We start from the raw sequence: 22,668 nt of genomic DNA on the forward strand, positions 1-22,668 counted from the left end.
ATTGCATGTAAAGCAGTGTTAGTTATTGCATGTAAAGCATGTTAGTTATTGCATGTAAAGCATGTTAGTTATTGCATGTAAAGCATGTTAGTTGCATGTAAAGCATGTTAGTTATTGCATGTAAAGCATGTTAGTTATTGCATGTAAAGCATGTTAGTTATTGCATGTAAAGCATGTTAGTTATTGCATGTAAAGCATGTTAGTTATTGCATGTAAAGCATGTTAGTTATTGCATGTAAAGCATGTTAGTTATTGCATGTAAAGCATGTTAGTTATTGCATGTAAAGCATGTTAGTTATTGCATATTAAGCATGTTAGTTATTGCATGTAAAGTATGTTAGTTATTGCATGTAAAGCTATGTTAGTTATTGCATGTAAAGTATGTTAGTTATTGCATGTAAAGCATGTTAGTTATTGCATGTAAAGCATGTTAGTTATTGCATGTAAAGCATGTTAGTTATTGCATGTAAAGTATGTTAGTTATTGCATGTAAAGTATGTTAGTTATTGCATGTAAAGCATGTTAGTTATTGCATGTAAAGTATGTTAGTTATTGCATGTAAAGTATGTTAGTTATTGCATGTAAAGCATGTAAAGTATGTTAGTTATTGCATGTAAAGTATGTTAGTTATTGCATGTAAAGCGTGTTAGTTATTGCATGTAAAGCGTGTTAGTTATTTCATGTAAAGTATGTAAAGTATGTTAGTTATTGCATGTAAAGTATGTTAGTTATTGCATGTAAAGCATGTAAAGTATGTTAGTTATTGCATGTAAAGTATGTTAGTTATTGCATGTAAAGCGTGTTAGTTATTTCATGTAAAGTATGTAAAGTATGTTAGTTATTGCATGTAAAGTATGTTAGTTATTGCATGTAAAGCATGTAAAGTATGTTAGTTATTGCATGTAAAGCATGTAAAGTATGTTAGTTATTGCATGTAAAGTATGTTAGTTTTTGCATGTAAAGCGTGTTAGTTATTTCATGTAGGGGGAGACCTAAGATTTTTGCTCTTGCATTGTATGTAAATATGATATAAGATGCAACTTCAATAAACTAAACTATTGCATGTAAAGTATGTTAGTTATTGCATGTAAAGCATGTTAGTTATTGCATGTAAAGCGTGTTAGTTATTGCATGTAAAGTATGTTAGTTATTGCATGGAAAGTATGTTAGTTATTGCATGTAAAGCATGTTAGTTATTGCATGTAAAGTATGTTAGTTATTGCATGTAAAGTATGTTAGTTATTGCATGTAAAGTATGTTAGTTATTGCATGTAAAGCATGTAAAGTATGTTAGTTATTGCATGTAAAGTATGTTAGTTATTGCATGTAAAGCATGTTAGTTATTGCATGTAAAGCGTGTTAGTTATTGCATGTAAAGTATGTTAGTTATTGCATGTAAAGCATGTTAGTTATTGCATGTAAAGCGTGTTAGTTATTGCATGTAAAGTATGTTAGTTATTGCATGTAAAGCATGTAAAGTATGTTAGTTATTGCATGTAAAGTATGTTAGTTATTGCATGTAAAGCATGTTAGTTATTGCATGTAAAGCATGTTAGTTATTGCATGTAAAGTATGTTAGTTATTGCACGTTAATCGTGTTAGTTATTGCATGTTAGTTAGCATGTTTACTAATGTGAACAAATGAAACCTTATTAATAGTTTGTTATTATCAGATACATCACCAAGTAACAGATTCCTGCATATATGCTAAAGTTTGCCCTTCTGACCAACTATGGTTATATGGTTAGTAGTAGTTTATTATTTGCATCAGTGTTGTTTTCTACAGCTCTCCCGCTGATTTAGAAGATTCTCTCCTGCATTTAACTCCCGAAACTTTGAGAGTTTTCACAAGTCAGCATTTTTATATCGCACGAATCCTCCTTTCCACTGAGACGAGTTTCCAGCGTCTCTTGAATGCAGTTTCTCGGCTGTAGTTTGACTCAAACTCGGAGTGCCAGAGCAAAAGCTCAGTCTGCTTAATGATGTGTACTACATCAATAGTGTGTGGCACATGGGCTGCGAGAACTGCTGACAAATATCAGCTCACTCTCCCCTATTAGTGGTGTGTTTCGCGACTCTTACCTGGATACTGTCTCCGGCACACAGGGCAACAGTCCTCCGCTTCCAGCACCTTCACTTCACCCTGGAAAACAGAGAGAGAAATGATGAAGGACATCGGTGGTGCCAGTGCCTCAGAATAGCTCGCGCACGGAAGTGAATCAATCAAAACTAACTTTAGCTGGACAATAACTTTATTCTAGAGCTGCTGTAAAGCCAAATCTCTGTTACTGTAATCTCCTGTTATCACTGTAAAGCTGCTGAGAAACATCTAGATTGTTAAAAGCACTGTATAAATGAAGGAGACGTGACGTGACTCGGACGAATGCTGACCGACTCCCAGAGGTGCTCGTACACATTTACAGCCAAAGATCATGGAGTAAAACAGGTAATAAAATGAATATTTTGTTTGTCTTGTTATTTACATATATACACTCCTGGGCAAATAAGAACAGGCCAAGTCCAAAATTAGGCATGCGCAATATATCGGCCACCGTATCGGTATCGGCCAATATATGTTCATTTTTAATGTTATCGTTATCGGCCCGATAAGAAAATTTGTCCGATATATTAAAGCCGATAAATAGTGCCTTCAGATGCGCACTGTTCAACATGATGGTTTTAAATTGCTTAAATATGATTGGAATCACTTGAAAAAAGGAAAATACAGTGCAGTGCGACATGTGCAGCGCAAATCTGTAATATCGGCTACATGAAATTATAATAAGAACATTATAATTGTGTGCTTGGGACACGGTTTTCAATGCTGAGACTTGTTTTTGTAATCAGGCTTTTAAAAAAACTTGGATTTAGATATATCTGTTATCGGCTTTCAAATATATAGAATTATCGGTTATCGGTATTGAACAAAATTTTCATATCGGTGCATCCATACCAAAAATGGCTAAATTAATTGTCTTAACCATTTAAATCCCAAATGACTGGTCAGGAAATGAGCAAGACTTGCACAAATACTGTAGATAAAGTAACGAAGCACAGAATAGCCTTAGAAGAGTCAGTGTTGATCCACTGTTAATGGCTTCAAACCGTTCATGAGCCGCTGAAAACCTTGTTTGCGTTTAATGTGAGACCAAGAGAGTTCAGATTTGTATCTGAGTCTGATTGACTTGTTCTCAACTTATAAAGGTTTATAAGTTATCGTTAAAAATCAATTTTTCAATGGAGAAAATTAATGAGTTTTTACTTCCACAACCCGACTGTCGCACTTTATTCAAACGCAGTTTAAGTTTGAATCGGTTCGAAAACTTGTTATATTTTTGCAATTCAGTTTGGTATATGTATTAATCTTTTTTGTTAAATCTTAATAATAATATCAACGGTTGATTTTAATAATGTATTAGTAAATTCTGAGATTATATCAATAAATGCTTTAAAAAAAGTATTGTTCGTTGTTAGTTCATGAAACCTTATTGAAAAGTGTTAGTTATTTGTTATTATCAGCCACATCGCCAAGTGACAGATAACATTTTATTTAATAATATTTATTTATGATTTTTTTTTTTATATTATGCATTGCATTCAGGATTGTTTTTTGCAGCTCCTATAACTTTTTAGTGTATATAAATGTGCACTGTAAGAGTTTCCACAGGTTTCCCACAAATGTCTGACTGTTTGACTCTTTGAAAAACTGTTTTTATATTCAGTTTGGTGCAGAAATCAAACACTATGAAAGTGAGTGTTTATTTTCGTCCATGATTATAATTGTAGTTTGGAGTTAACAGGAACAATCCCACAGTGAGGAGTGACATTTACTCGAGCCGGCAGCAAAAATGCAAATTGGGTAATTTAATTTTGGACTAGATGAAGAAGAAACAAATGGTGTAGAAACTGAAGGCAGTATTTTTAGTGTTTCTCTAAGCAGATCTCGGCAGGAGCCCAGATGAGATGCCGGGCCGGGTTTAGGGATGCTGAGGTTCGGAGACGTCCTGGCCGTCACTCCAGAACCATCTGGGACTCGATCTCGGACCGGAGCGGTTGCCGGGACAACGGGTCAGTCTATTTCCAGCATGTCTAACTGGGCTCATTTCTGATGCAAGGCTATTCACTGCTTCACTGGCCGACACACACACACACACACACACACGTGTAAAACCAAACTGAGAATGCATGAGCAGATTTAAGACGGAACCAGGAATATATACGAAACGTCGAATTGTCAGAAGAAATGAGTTCATATGTGTGGAGTGAAGGCCAATGGCAGATGTCTTACCTCAGAGCAATGCAGTGGAGGACAGTTTGATTGACAGTGTTTCTGGCCATTGATACAGCGACATGACTGACAGCCGTCAACCCACTCGAACCCCGGCTGTGACACACAACACACAATGGAGAATTTAGATTTACATTCATGGTGATGGACAGACACTTCACTACAAAAACTAGATCCTGATATACTGTATATATACAGTCCCTGTCAAAAGTTTGGAAACCTTACAATTTAAGTTTTTGAAGAGTCTCTTCTGCTCACCAAGGCTGCATTTATTTGGTATATTATTAGTATTTAAATCAGCTGTCTTCTATGGAAGCTTGTTTCCGCCACTGAATAAAAAAAAGAAAAAAATAATTGCGACTTTTTATCTCACAATTGCGAGATATGAAGTCAGAATTGTGAGAAATAGTCGCAATTGCGAGAAAAAATGACAGAATTGAGACTATCTCACAAATCTGACTTTTTTTCTCACAATTGCGAGTTTACATCTCGCAATTCTGACTTTATAACACATAATTGCGAGTTTATATCTCGAAATTCTTTCTCAGAATTGTGAGATATAAACTCGCAATTGTGAGTTATCAGGCCAATTCTAACGAAAAAAACCTGATTCTTTTCCCCCTTTAGATTTAGAATAGTTTATATCTCACAATTCTGACTTTATATCACGCAATTGTGATTTTATATCACGCAATTCTTACTTTATATCTCACAATTATGACTTTACAACACGCAATTTCGACTTTATATCAATCAATTCTGACTTTATATCTCGCAATTCTGACTTTATATCACGCAATTCTGACTTTATATCAATCAATTCTGACTTTATATCTCGCAATTCTGACTTTATATATCGCAATTCTGACTTTATATCAATCAATTCTGACTTTATATCTCGTAATTCTGACTTTATATCACGCAATTGCGACTTTATATCACGCAATTCTGACTTTATATCAATCAATTCTGACTTTATATCACGCAATTCTGACTATATATCTCGCAATTCTGACTTTATAACACGGAATTCTGACTTTATATCTCGCAATTCTGACTTTATAACACGCAATTGCGACTTTATATCACGCAATTCTGACTTTATAACACGCAATTGCGACTTTATATCTCGCAATTCTGACTTTATAACACGCAATTGCGACTTTATATCACGCAATTCTGACTTTATAACACGCAATTGCGACTTTATATCTCGCAATTCTGACTTTATATCTCTCAATTCTGAATTTATATCTCGCAATTCTGACTTTATATCACGCAATTCTGACTTTATATCACGCAATTCTGACTTTATATCACGCAATTCTGACTTTATATCTCGCAATTCTGACTTTATAACACGCAATTGCGACTTTATATCTCAATTCTGACTTTATAACACGCAATTGCGACTTTATATCACGCAATTCTGACTTTATATCTCGCAATTCTGACTTTATATCACGCAATTCTGACTTTATATCACGCAATTCTGACTTTATATCTTGCAATTCTGACTTTATATCACGCAATTCTGACTTTATAACTGCATTTCTGACTTTATATCAATCAATTCTGACTTTATATCATGCAATTGCGACTTTATATTTCGCAATTCTGACTTTATATCACGCAATTGCGACTTTATATCAATCAATTCTGACTTTATATCTCGCAATTCTGACTTTATATCATGCAATTGCGACTTTATATCTCAATTCTGACTTTATAACACGCAATTGCGACTTTATATCACGCAATTCTGACTTTATATCTCACAATTCTGACTTTATATCTCGCAATTCTGACTTTATATCACGCAATTCTGACTTTATATCACACAATTCTGACTTTATATCTTGCAATTCTGACTTTATATCACGCAATTCTGACTTTATATCACGCAATTGCGACTTTATATCACGCAATTCTGACTTTATATCAATCAATTCTGACTTTATATCACGCAATTCTGACTTTATATCTCGCAATTGCGACTTTATATCTCGCAATTGCGACTTTATATCACGCAATTGTGACTTTATATCTCGCAATTCTGACTTTATAACTGCATTTCTGACTTTATATCATGCAATTGCGACTTTATATCTCGCAATTCTGACTTTATAACTGCAATTCTGACTTTATATCATGCAATTGCGACTTTATATTTCGCAATTCTGACTTTATATCACGCAATTCTGACTTTATATCACGCAATTGCGACTTTATATCAATCAATTCTGACTTTATATCTCGCAATTCTGACTTTATATCATGCAATTGCGACTTTATATTAATCAATTCTGACTTTATATCTCGCAATTCTGACTTTATATCACGCAATTGCGACTTTATATCAATCAATTCTGACTTTATATGTCGCAATTGCGACTTTATATCACGCAATTGTGACTTTATATCTCGCAATTCTGACTTTATAACTGCAATTCTGACTTTATATCACGCAATTGCGACTTTATATCAATCAATTCTGACTTTATATCTCGCAATTCTGACTTTATATCACGCAATTCTGACTTTATATCTCGCAATTCTGACTTTATAACTGCATTTCTGACTTTATATCAATCAATTCTGACTTTATATCATGCAATTGCGACTTTATATCAATCAATTCTGACTTTATATTTCGCAATTCTGACTTTATAACTGCATTTCTGACTTTATATCAATCAATTCTGACTTTATATCATGCAATTGCGACTTTATATCATGCAATTGCGACTTTATATCAATCAATTCTGACCTTATATTTCGCAATTGTGACTTTATATCTCGCAATTCTGACTTTATAACTGCATTTCTGACTTTATATCACGCAAATGTGACTTTATATCAATCAATTCTGACTTTATAACCTGCAATTGTGAGAAAAAAAGTCGCAATTACCTTTTTTATTTTTCATTCTGTGGCGGAAACAAGCTTCCATAGTTTTCTATGTGAATATATAGTAAAGTGTAATTTATTCCTGTGACCAAAGCTGAATTTTCAGCATCATTACTCTAGTCTTCAGTGTCACATGATGTTTGCTGCATAACATTTTTGTCGAAATAATAATACCATTCAAACATTTGTGGTAAGATTTAACAAAAAAATTAATACCTTTATTCATCAGGGATGCATTAAATTGATCAAAAGTGACATTAAAGACATTTATAATGTTATAAAAGATTATATTTTAAATAAATGCTGTTCTTTTGAACTTTATATTCATCAAAGAATCCTGAAAAATATAATGTATCACAGCTTCCACAGAAATATGAACTGTTTTCAACACTGATAATAATCATAAATGTTTCTTGAGCATCAGATCCTCATATTAGAGTGATTTCTGAAGGATCATGTGACACTGAAGACTGGAGTAATGATGCTGAAAATTCATTGATACACTTTACTATATGCAAATAGAAACAGTTATTTTAAAATGTAATTTTTTTAACTGTATTTTTAATCAAATAAATGCAGCATTGGTGAGCAGAAGAGACTTTCAAAAAATACATTTAAGTATCTAATTATTAGCACAATTTATTATAAAAATGTATTGTTAGTTTCTTAAATTGTCATTCATTTTCCTTTAGAATAAGTAATGAATTCATTAATTTTTCTTTAGAATAAGGTCACTAATGAATCATGGACCAGGAACATAAATTAAAGTACAGGTAAATATAGATCTACTGTTCATATATTACTGTGTTTGTATGCAATCCTTCTGTTTTGTGGTGAAGGCGCTTTGCCAGCCACAGGAAGTGACATCATCAGTCTCATCCACACATCACTCTTCTTTAAGAAACTTTTAAATGGGCACCACTGTAGTTCAATTACACAACCTCATAAGGCCTTTCAGCGCTTTTATTCATTATTGATGATGGCAATTATCTTTTTTCTAGAAATGCCCTGAGCAATTATCCATCAGAGTTATTAATGATGTTCCTTAGGACAAATAAACAAAGTAAGCAGCAATTACAGGATAAAGGGCAGAAGTGTTAGCGAGTGATTGAGGGCTTTCGATCCGTTTCATCGTTCCTAGAACTATTGGCGGGAGTTCCCGGAGTTTGGCGTGTTCGCACCGCAGGAACTGGGAGCGATTTCAGTTCCAGGAACTGCTTTTAGAGGAGCTACTTTACTCCTCCTCCAGAGTCGCTCTAACCCAGCGCTAGAGGAACTACAGTGATGGTAGTGTTCGCTGATTGGCCGAACGCACGCGAAACACCAGCATCCGCCATTTTTAAAAAGCCGTGAAAAACACACAGATCCACTGAACACACAACACCACAAAACACAACACACAGCACAACACAACACGGCAACACAGAACAACACACAACAGAGCACAACACAACATAACACACAACACAACAACAGAGCACAACACAACACAACAACAGAGCACAACACAACACACAGCACAACACAACAACAGAGCACAACACAACACACAGCACAACACAACAACAGAGCACAACACAACACACAGCACAACACAACAACAGAGCACAACACAACACACAGCACAACACAACAACAGAGCACAACACAACACACAGCACAACACAACAACAGAGCACAACACAACACACAGCACAACACAACAACAACACAACACAACACACAGCACAACACAACAACAACACAGCACAACACACAGCACAACACACAGCACACAACAACACACAGCACAACACAACAACACAGCACAACACAACACACAGCACAACACAACAACACAGCACAACACAACACACAGCACAACACAACAACAACACAGCACAACAACAGAGCACAACACACAGCACACAACAACAACACAGCACAACAAAACACAACACACAGCACAACACAACAACAGAGCACAACACAACACACAGCACAACACAACAACAACACAGCACAACACACAGCACACAACAACAGCACAACACAACAAAACACAACAACACAGCACAACAAAACACACAGCACAGCACAACAACACACAACAACAGAGCACAACACACAACACAGCACCACAAAACACAACACACAGTACAACACAACAACACACAACAACAACACAGCACAACACACAAGACAAAACAACACACAACACAAGACATTTTTAAAAAGCCGTGTAAACACACAGATTATAGCCTATATTTTAGGGGTGGGGGAAAAAATCGATTCTTAGATGCATCGCGATGCGGACGTGGACGATTCTGAATCGATTCACAAATGTCAAAAAATCGATTTCCCCCCCCCCCCCCCCAAAAAAAAAATTTTTTTTGATATATTTATAATAACGTAATATTGACGGAACGCGAAAGACGGAACTCTGAAGCGCGGAAGTGCAGTGGCCGGACCGTCTGTGGCGTGCACATAACAGAGACGCGATGGCTGAGCGCTAAACACCCTCCGCGTTAGGTTAAAAGCTGACGTGTGGAGATATTTTGGCTTCTGAAGTTGAAGGGGGAAAGGAGCTGGACAAGAGCCACACTAGTTGTAAGCTTTGTATAATAAAACTAACGACCGAAACACGACAAATATGAGAAACCATATGACACGTTTCCAGCCAGAGGAGGAAAAACACTCGGCTGTACCAGTCGTTATAATATTAATTTACTACAAGTATGCTCCTAGTTTAGGCACACATTTATTTTCCTGTTGGTTCTTTGCAATGTTAATAAAATATATTGTACGTTAATTCTTTATGGGTCATTACTTTGTACTTTTAAAGCAAAGTATTTATAGTCACACACACACAAAAGATTCAGATAATTGATTTGTAACATTATAAATGTGTTCACTGTAACTTTTGATCAATTTAATTTATCCTTGATGAATAAAAGTATTGATTTCTTTTTTCTTTCGCCCAAAAAAATTAAATAAAAAATCTTACCGACTCCAAAATTTTGAACGGTATTGTTTAATGTTACAAAAGCTTTCTATTTCAGATAAATGCTGTTCTTTTGAATTTCTGGGTGATTCTCTGAATTGGGTGCCCTTCAAATCCCCCAAACTTGCTTCAAAGATTTTCAATTGAAGGAAATCACAAAATGCATTTTAACGCTGTCAATTAATAGAACCAGGTGCCTTTGCATTATAATGCAACACAATTGCTTTTAAAAAATAACTTAATTTAAAGATAATGGGTTGCCTAAGTAGTAGACAACAAGCATGTTTGCATGTCCTCAGTAACCATCATTACATTTTCATTGAATATCAAACAAATAAAAAGTGCAATTAATACCAAAATGTTGCTGCTAATATAATCATATGTTGGTCTAGTGTATTTTCGTTTACTGTTGTGAAATGGAAAATCAATAATCGCTAATCGAGAATCGTTAATAATCGAAAATCGACTGTAATCGAATCGGGACTTCAATAATCGTAATCGAATCGAATCGGGAAATCAGACAGATTAACCACCCCTACTATATTTACTCCAGGAACGAACTCTACGCGCATGTAAAACAGAGATAGATGAAGCTCTAAATCTTTACGCTGAGGAGAAACTCCAGCACAACTTTGAGGAGACCGAGAGAAACATGATGATGTATTTCTGCTCAGCAACACTGGACATCACACACACACACACACACACACGCTAATAACTCTTCATCACTGTCTACTTTCTGTGCATGACAGTTCTCTAATATCGTATTAGACAGGACTGATAGACAGATCGTACACTAATGAACAGGAGAATGCGATCTCTGGCGTTCTCGGCGCGGCGAACGACACCAGGAGGACGTTCCTAGAGGAACCGCCAGCTCTCGGGGAACACCCTGGTGGCGAGATCCTAGAACTACCGGTGTGAGTGTGAAGCCCTGGTGTGTACCTCTCGAATCGTCCCGTCTTCTTCTTCACACGGACAGAGCGCTGGAATCACACAGTGGCCCTCCTGGCTCCGGTACCGGCCCTCCTCACACACACACCCCTCCGAGGCCCCGGGGCCCGTGCAGTTGAGCGGTTCCGGCCGGTAGAGGTCCACACACCCCCTCTCACACACTCGCTCGGACCCGGACACACTCCAGAGCCAGCGCTCGCCCTCAGGACACTCTGTGGAGCAGTGGTAGAGCCATGTTCAACATTCAGTTCACAAAACAATTAACAGTTACTACATCACAACACTTAAACATAATGAATAAATAAATTATTATTATATAAAAACAAACAAATAATAATGATTATTATTATTAAAACAAACAAATTATTATTATAAAATAATAATTGTATTAGTAGTAGTAATAGTTATCCAAATAAATCTGTATTATTATTGTTATTATTACAAATTAATTAATTAATTTATATATCCTTTATATTTATATATATATATATATATAAAGATATATACATTAATTATATTAATTTGTGTATATATATATATATATGATAAATATGTATATATATATGATAAATATGTATATATATATATATATATGATATATACATTATTATATTAATTTGTATATATATATATATAAATATATATGATAAATATGTATATATATATATATAAGATATATACATTATTATATTAATTTGTGTATATATATATATATATATATATATATAATTATGATACATTACAAAGACAAAAATAGGGATGGGAGAACAAACAGACATAAAATAATTAAAATAAATTAAAAAAATAATAAAATTTAAAAAAAAAACATTTAACTGAATAAGAGAAAAATAAATTAATATTATTGTTAAACCAAATAAATAAATTATTAATATTAAAAACAAACACAGAAATAACATTATTATTATAATAAAGCCCTGACAGCTGTTGCTAGTAAAGAGCCCAGAGTGTGTCCGTCTGAACGCCCCACTAACTCTGCACTGAATTCCCAGTGTGTTTCTCACCACATTCGGGGCCCCTGCAGACTCGCTGTGTGTGTGACGGGCCCTCACACTCCTGTCCTCTGTACTGGTGCTGCCGGCGTACGGTCCGGCTGGAGAACTGACGTCCAGAACCGCAGGACGAGGAACAAGAGCTCCACGAGGACCAGACGCTCCACTCACAGTCCACTGACACACACAAACACACACTTCATTCACATTCAGGCATTTAACAGACGCCTTTGTCCAAAGCGACTTACAAATGCTTTGGTGTTCTGGTTGGTTGCTAGGGTATTTTGGGTGGTTGCTAGGGCGTTTCTAGGCGGTTGCTAGGGCGATTTCTAAGGTATTTTTGGTGGTTGCTATGGTGTTACTAGGTGGTTGAAACGTATGTCTCTTTTAAAATTCCTCTGAAGATTTAGTCAAAAGTTGGTATACAGTAAGAATATAAAGATATAAAAATAATGTGTGTATGAGGTCATCACAAGACTCACCGTCACATGACTCGTTAGTGCAGATAAAGAGCCCACCGTCACAAACACTGTAATCAAACACACAAGACGAATCAGAGGTTAAAAATACACACTTTACTTATTTGGCTTTTCATGCTTGATGTTCAGAAAACTGACCTAGACAGAAAGAAACCTGTCGAGAACATGACCATCATATTTCACTTTTTTTTTTTTTTGGATTTAGCAGAAATAAAAAAGAAGCAGACTTGCCAGTGGCCGGTGAAGAAAAAGTACTGGCCAGAAATATTTATAATGTTATATTTAAATGTACCGGCCATGAAACCAGGAAGTAATGACACCAACATTTCAGATACAAGTGAAAATTCACAATATCGAAATAACTTCGATACCACAGCTAAAACTACTAGCCTACCTAATACACGTTTATTAGGCTACTGTCACTTTAAGAGCTGCACGGATCCGATATTCTGCTACACACGCATTTACTTTCTCGACTGTTTACGTTCACTTAAGACAAAACTGACTATGTTTAGACTAACGTAACTTTGTGTGAATGTGTCCGCTCAAGTGCAAGACGACCTGAAGGAGAGCTCAGTTTAGCGTTCGAAAACGAGCTCCGTTTTGCGTCTTCTTGCGCTTGAATATAAATTATCAAGGCATAAACTTTCGTGACGATGCAGCGCTGGATCATCAACCGTCCCGAGTGTCGTTCACGTTCATACGGCTGAAACTTGAACAATTTTAATATCGTGCAAAAGTTCATTTATTTCAGTAATTGAACTTAAAGGAGAACTCCGGTCAATTTTAACATTGAGCTAATTTTTTTGTACATTTGGAGTGCTGTCAGTACAGACAAAAACGACAAAAAGTGTTATCCTCTTTTTAAAATTCGCACCCTGTTGACTTCAATGGGGCAAGCTCTAAACCTTAATGTGTCATTACAAGTGCACAGCCATGTGAGTGGTGTTATTAAGAGTGACCACGGTCAATCTGACTGCAGTAGATCTGAAAGATATTAATAAAAATGATGTTAATTCAGCCAGCTCACATACCTGTATTTACTTCCTGGTTTCGTTCGAAGTCCACAGTAGTCGATTGTCGAGTTCGCGCGCTCGATCGTTAGTTATATTACGGTACTTACCAATGATCGCGCGCGCGAACTCGACAATCGACTACTGTGGACTTCTGTATAAAAATACTGTGGATTTTTGTCGTTTTTGTCTGTACTGACAGCACTCCAAATGTACAAAAAAATGAGCTCAATGTTAAAATTGACCGGAGTTCTCCTTTAAAAGGTGAAACTAATATATTATATAGACTCATTACATGCAAAGTGAGATATTTCAAGCCTTTATTTGTTATAATGTTGATGATTATGGCTTACAGCTTATGAAAACCCCAAAGTCAAAACTAGAATATTGTGAAAAGGTTTTCATAAGCTGTAAGGACAGTGAAACCAAGGTTTTGCCTTGCGACGTCAGAGTGTGCGCCGTTATCCGCTGTGTTTGACGTCAGATTTGCGCTTCTGATTGGCCAACGTGGCTTTACGGTTAGGGTTATATCGCCGCCTGCTGGCGTGGCATGCTCTTGACCGCGCTTGATAACGTGTTTTTGCGTTTTCATGTAGACGGAGACCGAGCATTTTTTTTTAAACGCTGTAGGAAAAACTCCGGTTATACAAATACCCGTGTCCGCGTGGACAAGGCCTTAGTGTTTCCTAGTTTCACGGTTCCTGGACTCCCTGCCTGTATCTGGTCTTCCCGTTTGCCTTATCCCTGCATTGTATTATTGCTGATCTGGATGGATGTTTCCCTGTACCGGTCTCTGGATTCTCCTCTTAATAAAGCCTGCGTTTGGATCACCTCTGTCCATGTTCCATGTGCAGCTTCATGACAATAATATATTAGTTTCACCTTTTAAGTTGAATTACTGAAATAAATCTACCGGCCATTTTGTTTTGTTTTTGTTTTTCAATCTTCTGTGTGTGTTATTGATTTCTTACCTTGTATAAGTTACTGTTTTTGCAACAAAAAAAAACTGGCGAGCAAACACTGATTTTTACTCAAAACTGGTGTTAATGTTTGGCCCTGTTAACACATATACACATATACATGTCTTTTAATTAATGAAACATGACCTGAGCATTTACTTCAAGTCTGAATTGTCTGTGATTTTGTCAGGGCATCAGATTCCTTCAACAATGTCAGAGTGACCTTTCTAAACATCTTGATATTCTGTGTCCAAAGAGAGGATGTGAATTTCACTTCTTGACACTGAGACACACTTATAAAAGCCTCAGTGAGTTCCTGAGTTATTGATGCTCAATCCAGAAACCACAGCTGCTCTTTCTCAAACACTCGGAGATCCACTTACACATGCGACACACACACACACAGCCTGCGAGAGGAAGAGGGATAATATATACGCTTTGATGAGTACCATGAGTTGCACAGGTTTGGGAGGACGGTTCCGGCGGGGACCTCCGGCTCCTGGGGGTCCAGGGTGACGTTGGGAGACGCCGACAGGAGCGAGAGGACGGAGCAAGGACACTGGGACTGAGGAACGCAGCTTCCGTTGAGCATCACCTGCAGACGGATTACATGAGTCAGAGCTCGAGGGACTCCGACAGCCATCTGTGTCCAAACCCGAGGAATTACTGAGGAATTAAACACTCCCAGAAACACACCGCCGTCAGGAGCGGATGTGAGTGTGATGTGCTGCTTAAATCAGACGGCTTTACTGCACAACACAACTAGACTTATCAATTTTCAGAAGAAAGCAGGCGGTGTTTGTCTGTGCGGAAGCTGCCACTGTGATGCTAGGGAGGTGTGGGTGGTTGCTAGGGTGTTGCTATGGGGGTCTAGGGAGCTGCTATGGGGTTGCTAGGGTGTTCTGAGAATCTGCAAGGATGTTGCTATGGGTTTGCTAGGGTGTTCTGAGAATCTGCAAGGATGTTGCTATGGGATTGCTACAGTATGAGGGGTTCTAGAAATCTGCAAGGACAATTTTTGTGGGGTTGCTAGGGTGTTCTAGGAAGCTGTTTGAACGTTTTCATGGGGCTACTGGGTGGTAAAAGCTGCTAAAATGTTGCTATGGAGTTGCTAGGGTGTTCTAGGAACCTGATAGAACATTGCTATGGGGTTGCTAGGGTGCCCTAACAAGCTGCCAGGACAATGCTATATGGTTGCTAGGGTGTTCAAAGCTGCTAAAACATTGCTATGGGGTTGCTAGGGAGTTCTAGGAAGCTGTGATGACATCGCTAGGGTGTTGCTAGGTGGTCTACAGATGTTTTTTTTCAGATCCCCAAGACTTCTTTTGCCAATTTTATCTTCCGTGAGGTAAAAATTCATGACTCTGATCTCCTGGAAAAGTCACATGATGTATACGGGCGGGTCACTCACGTCTCCGGGCGGGCAACGGCACCCAGGACTGCAGGACACCGACACACACTCGTTCTCCGGCCACAGATCCTCACAGCTGTACGGACACGACCCGGCACATGGGCTGAACACCTGACCAGCGGGACAATCTGACACACACAAGACATGCCTCTTCACACACCAACCAAAACATCCCAATTAGCATGCAATTTACATAATTAGATTGTTATTTTAGGGTTAACTGCTGCCTTTAATACAGTAGTCTAAACGCAAATGATTTGTTGGGTCCCATGAGGGAAGAATCTGCTGCTGGTTTAACAGAGTAAGTTCATTAACAGAAGTAATCAAGCTGTTTTAAGACACACTTCTTTCCTCTCCAAGGCTTATCTCACGCTTTTAAACGAGTCCATCAACTCCTGTCTTATCATCTAAAAACACAATTAATGACCACGGCCGTCACACGCCGCCTCGTTCAGCTCTTACAGATTCTCCTCCAGTTGCTTTAATGCAAATCAGTGCCAATGTTCTTTTAATATTTTGTGTATGCTCGTCGTCGACTGAAATTAGCATAAAATTGCACACAAGAGAACAACTCGGAGCTGTAATGCAGCTAAAAGATAGATAAACAAAATGAGTGTTTCTGCAAAGTATTCTGCATATACACATTAAGCCATAAATGTGACATGAAGATTGATTATCATGTATGAAAATGGTCAAAGACTGTGACTATATTTCACCTCAATATGACAAATTAAATATTATGAAATGCATACTAGCATCCTGTAAAGATGCAACAGACATAGTCAGAGTAATATTTTATATAAAGACAATTATGTCGCTTAGGATTTTTCTTTTTTCCATTGTGTCTTTATTTTAAGGACAATTAAGCACAATTATCCCAAATTTTTATTGTTAATTTAAAAAAATAAATAATTTGTGTGTTCTATGTTCTATGAGAAATCATGGGATTTTATTTGCATCACATTAATATGAATTTGTGAGGTAAATATTATCCTAAAAGTAAACTTCATTGTCTTTATGCTAAATAAACTTTCTTATTTTTTTCTTGTGATATTCTTGATTTTCCAAGATGTTTTTTCATGAGACTCATGCAGGCGAAGCAACACTCAGTGTGAGTTATGAGTGTGTGCTGTCATGCTTTATGACATTATAAACTGGTGTCACAGAACGCTTCAGCCGTATTATATGAGTGTTTGAAGGGTTTTATAGGTGCCGTACACGTGTTTGTCTTTCATTAATTGTGTTTGAGTTTGCTCAGCTGTCAGACGTCTACTACATGTGTGTGTGTGTGTGTGTGGGCATGTTTAGCTATACCTCCCCACAAGGATAGTAAAACTTGAGATTCCCTACTCTGTGAGGACTTTTTGCTCAGCAAAATGAATTAATAAACATAGTAAAATGTTTTTGTTTTTTTTAAATGTAAAAATGCAGTTTAGTGTGATGGGCAGTTTAGGGGTCGGGTTAGTGTGTGTGTGTGCGTGTGTGTGTGTGTAATGGGCCGGTTTAGGGGTCGGGTTAGTGTGTGTGTGGGTGTGTGTGGGTGTGTGTGTGTGATGGGCCGGTTTAGGGGTCGGGTTAGTGTGTGTGTGTGCGTGTGTGTGTGTGATGGGCCGGTTTAGTGGTCGGGTTAGTGTGTGTGTGTGGGTGTGTGTGTGTGATGGGCCGGTTTAGGGGTTGGGTTAGTGTGTGTGTGTGCGTGTGTGTGTGTGTAATGGGCCGGTTTAGGGGTCGGGTTAGTGTGTGTGTGGGTGTGTGTGTGTGATGGGCCGGTTTAGGGGTCGGGTTAGTTTGTGTGTGTGCGTGTGTGTGTGTGTGATGGGCCGGTTTAGGGGTCGGGTTAGTGTGTGTGTGGGTGTGTGTGGGTGTGTGTGTGGGATGGGCCGGTTTAGTGGTCGGGTTAGTGTGTGTGTGGGTGTGTGTGTGTGATGGGCCGGTTTAGGGGTCGGGTTAGTGTGTGTGTGTGCGTGTGTGTGTGTGTGATGGGCCGGTTTAGGGGTCGGGTTAGTGTGTGTGTGGGTGTGTGTGGGTGTGTGTGTGTGATGGGCCGGTTTAGTGGTCGGGTTAGTGTGTGTGTGGGTGTGTGTGTGTGATGGGCCGGTTTAGGGGTCGGGTTAGTGTGTGTGTGTGCGTGTGTGTGTGTGTGATGGGCCGGTTTAGGGGTCGGGTTAGTGTGTGTGTGTGGGTGTGTGTGTGTGATGGGCCGGTTTAGGGGTTGGGTTAGTGTGTGTGTGTGCGTGTGTGTGGGTGTGTGTGGGTGTGTGTGTGTAATGGGCCGGTTTAGGGGTCGGGTTAGTGTGTGTGTGTGCGTGTTTGTGGGTGTGTGTGGGTGTGTGTGTGTAATGGGCCGGTTTAGGGGTCGGGTTAGTGTGTGTGTGGGTGTGTGTGTGTGATGGGCCGGTTTAGGGGTCGGGTTAGTGTGTGTGTGTGCGTGTGTGTGTGTGTGATGGGCCGGTTTAGGGGTCGGGTTAGTGTGTGTGTGGGTGTGTGTGGGTGTGTGTGTGGGATGGGCCGGTTTAGTGGTCGGGTTAGTGTGTGTGTGGGTGTGTGTGTGTGATGGGCCGGTTTAGGGGTCGGGTTAGTGTGTGTGTGTGCGTGTGTGTGTGTGTGATGGGCCGGTTTAGGGGTCGGGTTAGTGTGTGTGTGGGTGTGTGTGTGTGATGGGCCGGTTTAGGGGTCGGGTTAGTGTGTGTGTGTGCGTGTGTGTGTGTGTGATGGGCCGGTTTAGGGGTCGGGTTAGTGTGTGTGTGTGGGTGTGTGTGTGTGATGGGCCGGTTTAGGGGTTGGGTTAGTGTGTGTGTGTGCGTGTGTGTGTGTGTAATGGGCCGGTTTAGGGGTCGGGTTAGTGTGTGTGTGGGTGTGTGTGGGTGTGTGTGTGTGATGGGCCGGTTTAGGGGTCGGGTTAGTGTGTGTGTGTGCGTGTGTGTGTGTGATGGGCCGGTTTAGGGGTCGGGTTAGTGTGTGTGTGTGGGTGTGTGTGTGTGATGGGCCGGTTTAGGGGTTGGGTTAGTGTGTGTGTGTGTGTGTGTGTAATGGGCCGGTTTAGGGGTCGGGTTAGTGTGTGTGTGGGTGTGTGTGTGTGATGGGCCGGTTTAGGGGTCGGGTTAGTGTGTGTGTGTGCGTGTGTGTGTGATGGGCCGGTTTAGGGGTCGGGTTAGTGTGTGTGTGGGTGTGTGTGGGTGTGTGTGTGGGATGGGCAGGTTTAGTGGTCGGGTTAGTGTGTGTGTGGGTGTGTGTGTGTGATGGGCCGGTTTAGGGGTCGGGTTAGTGTGTGTGTGTGCGTGTGTGTGTGATGGGCCGGTTTAGGGGTCGGGTTAGTGTGTGTGTGGGTGTGTGTGGGTGTGTGTGTGGGATGGGCAGGTTTAGTGGTCGGGTTAGTCTGTAAGGGGACAGAATATGCAGTTTGTACAGTATAAGAACCATTACATCTATGGAGGTCCTCACAGTGTGTGTGTCTGTGTGTGTGTCTGTCTGTGTGTGCGTCTGTGTGTGTGTGTGTGTGTGTGTGTGTGTGTGTGTGTGTGAGAGAGTGTGTGCGCGCGTCTGTGAGTGTGTGTGTGTGTGTGAGTGAGAGAGTGAGTGAGTGTGTGTGTGTGAGTGTAAGAGTGAGTGTGTGAGTGAGTGTGTGAGTGAGTGAGTGAGTGTGTGAGTGAGTGAGTGTGTGTGCGTGTGTGTGAGTGTGTGTATAGCTGTATTTCATATACCAGGCAGGCAGTTGTTAGTGTTGCACGCGGTGTGTTGTTCGAGGGGCCTGGAGCAGGTCCTCACAGTGTGCGTGAGTGTGTGTGTGTGTGTGTGTGTGTGCGTGCGTGCGTGCGTGCGTGTGTGTGTGTGTGAGTGAGTGATTGTGTGTGTGTGTGTGTGTGTGTGTGTGTGTGTGTGTGTGTGTATAGCTGTACCAGGCAGGCAGTTGTTAGTGTTGCACGCGGAGTGTTGTTCGAGGGGCCCGGAGCAGGTCGGACCCCCTGGTTCTGGTTCCTGAAGGACCGTCTTCCTGCGCAGTGACACTCCTCCGCCACAGGAGGCGCTGCAGTCGCTCCAGGACGACCAATCGCTCAACACACAGTCGGCTAACAGCACACACAGAATAATACACGTCAATCTCAAAAACATTAAAAAACACACACACACACACACACACTTACATAGATGACCACTCGCTCACCACAGAGTCGGCTTACAGCACGAGTATGTGTGTGTGTGTTTATATATATATACTATATATAATAATACACATAATAATTTTATTTAAAGTCCCCCTGTGGTGAGAATCCAGCTTTTAATGTTGTTTATGTGTGTATGTGGTGTTTTTAATCTGCTTTAAGACACACCATGTGTAAGTTCATAAGTCGACAGCATTGCTGAGTATTTCCTCCTTAAAACTGCAGTGAACCAAAGACAGTCTCAAAAACACGGTTTGAAATCGCTGGTGTTTCTGACGTCACAAACGACCTTGTAACCAATCAGATCAACGTGTGATCGTCAACCAGTGGATCTCTGAGCTGAGGGAGTGAGTGGAGGCGGGGCTCATTTGCATATTCATAGAACCGCGCATACTAAATGAGGCAAGGGTGTCGAGTTACATTCAAGATATTTTAAGACATGAAGAATTTTTATCCACGCGAAAAAAATGCTTAAATATGTAATTTTGGTGAGTTTTAAGGGATAAAATTATTGACTACAGGGGGACTGTTTTGTGACAGTTTAACACTGTATAGATCCATAATTTAGCATGTATTTGTGAGTAATCATGTAGTGTTAGTGACAGTAGCTTCACCTGGACAGGGCGCCCGTGAGCAGATTTCCCTCTGAAGGGTGTCAGTGCAAGCCGGTCCTCCAGGTGTGTGTGTGCAGGTCCGTCTGCGTGTCCTCTGCCCCGTCCCACACGAGACCGAACACACACTCCACGATCCCCACGGACCGTAGACCGGACACACCCGGTCAGAACACGCCAGAGAGCCGTTGACACACACACTGCAGAGAGAGAGATTGGGATTTGTGCAAGAACTTGTTATAAGTGTCCTCATCCTTCCCTTCCGGATAAAAATGACGCGAAACCCTAAAATTATACTTTATTTTTTTTTTTTACGTCCAGAAAGCTTATTTTATTTCATTCTGATAATATTTTTTCAATTTCTTAAGGCCATTTGTTTGGAGATTGTTTTTTGTTTTTACCTTTAAATGACTAGATTTAAATCAATAAATTAGTAATTTTAGCACATTCCTCACATTCTTTCAACTTAAATTCAAAATTACTCACAATTTCATGCCTAAACCTTTTAATTCAGCTCTAAATATCTAACATTGTGTGTCTTTGCCGACCTCATGTGGAAAATAAATAATATAAGATGATATTTCATGACTCTGGATGGGCTTATAGCTCTATATGGAGCAAACGAGCTGTTCCTCTGGGTCCTAAAGTCAGTTCACTTCAGTGTGCATTCAGATACACATGTAAACATTATAAAATAATTTTTTGGTAAAGTTTTAGCATTTTTAGTTTGACTTTTGAGCATTTTTAGGGTTTTCTATGTGTACTGAAGCATTCCTTGCATTCCAGATTTGTTACTTTTTGAAATTTCTCAAAACTTCTCGAATCCATTAAATTGTTTTTCTGTGTGTTCGTGGTTGAAGTGCGACAAAAGTCCTGGTCTTGGACCCCTCCGATGAACACTACATTTTCTCCTAAATGTTCATAAGGAGGTTGAGGGCTGAGGTGAAGCTATGATAGATGATGTCCTCTGACCAGGTGTTGCAGCTGACGGTGATGTTGTCTCCGGGCCGGATCTCTAGCGTCCCGTTCTCCACTGGAACCCCACAGCGACATTCGTCCACTCGCACACACACTCCGTCCTGCAACAGCCGGCCATCTGTACACCGACACCCTGCGGCACACGACACACACACTGAGGTCAGAGGTCACACCGATACAAAATCACTCTCCAGAACATCCTCTCTCATTCACGGTTCCATGCTGGTGGAACGATCTCCACTTAAAGGGGTCATCGGATGCAAAATTCACTTTATTTGGTGTTTTGCATATAAATGTGTGTGTGCAGTGTGTGGACACAACCGCCATACAATGATACAAATACATACACTCATTTTTTTTTGTCCTCAAAAAGTCTAAACACTCAATAATCAAGCCGTCTGGATTTTCTGAGCAATATGATGTCATATTGCTCATGCGCCGCCCACAACTGCTGACGGACTGTCCCGTATTAGCATATTTCCTGCATTAGCATATTTCCCGTATTAGCATATTTCCCGAATTAGAATATTTCCCGTATTAGCATATTTCCCGTATTAGAATATTTCCTGTATTAGCATATTTCCCGTATTAGAATAGTTCCCGTATTAGCATATTTCCCGTATTAGAATATTTCCCGTATTAGCATTTTCCTGTATTAGCATATTTCCCGTATTAGAATATTTCCTGTATTAGCATATTTCCTGTATTAGAATATTTCCTGTATTAGCATATTTCCCGTATTAGAATATTTCCTGTATTAGCATATTTCCTGTATTAGCATATTTCCCGTATTAGCATATTTCCCGTATTAGCATATTTCCTGTATTAGCATATTTCCCGTATTAGAATATTTCCTGTATTAGCATATTTCCTGTATTAGCACATTCCCTGTATTAGCATATTTCCTGTATT

At 39.4% G+C, this 22,668-nt stretch overlaps 1 protein-coding gene across 1 annotated transcript in view; it reads right to left on the reverse strand.

Moving 5' to 3' along the window:
* Nucleotides 1–2,041: 2,041 nt before the first annotated feature.
* Nucleotides 2,042–22,668, reverse strand: part of sspo (SCO-spondin) — a 163,365-nt gene continuing 142,738 nt past the window's right edge. Inside the window, exons 97-106 of the mRNA XM_056234974.1 lie at nt 21,751–21,889; nt 20,782–20,978; nt 19,904–20,074; nt 16,008–16,135; nt 15,046–15,191; nt 12,628–12,674; nt 12,158–12,322; nt 11,127–11,347; nt 4,289–4,384; nt 2,042–2,143 (exon numbers count right to left, since the gene is read on the reverse strand). Of these exons, the coding sequence (XP_056090949.1) occupies nt 2,057–2,143; nt 4,289–4,384; nt 11,127–11,347; nt 12,158–12,322; nt 12,628–12,674; nt 15,046–15,191; nt 16,008–16,135; nt 19,904–20,074; nt 20,782–20,978; nt 21,751–21,889 (1,397 nt within the window). The 3' untranslated portion in view covers nt 2,042–2,056. The remainder of the gene's footprint in view (nt 2,144–4,288; nt 4,385–11,126; nt 11,348–12,157; nt 12,323–12,627; nt 12,675–15,045; nt 15,192–16,007; nt 16,136–19,903; nt 20,075–20,781; nt 20,979–21,750; nt 21,890–22,668) is intronic.

The sequence above is a fragment of the Rhinichthys klamathensis genome, unplaced genomic scaffold, assembly GCF_029890125.1.
Source record: "Rhinichthys klamathensis goyatoka isolate OS25496 unplaced genomic scaffold, OSU_Roscu_1.1 h1tg000411l_1, whole genome shotgun sequence".
In the NCBI taxonomy this organism is placed as follows: Eukaryota; Metazoa; Chordata; class Actinopteri; order Cypriniformes; family Leuciscidae; genus Rhinichthys; species Rhinichthys klamathensis.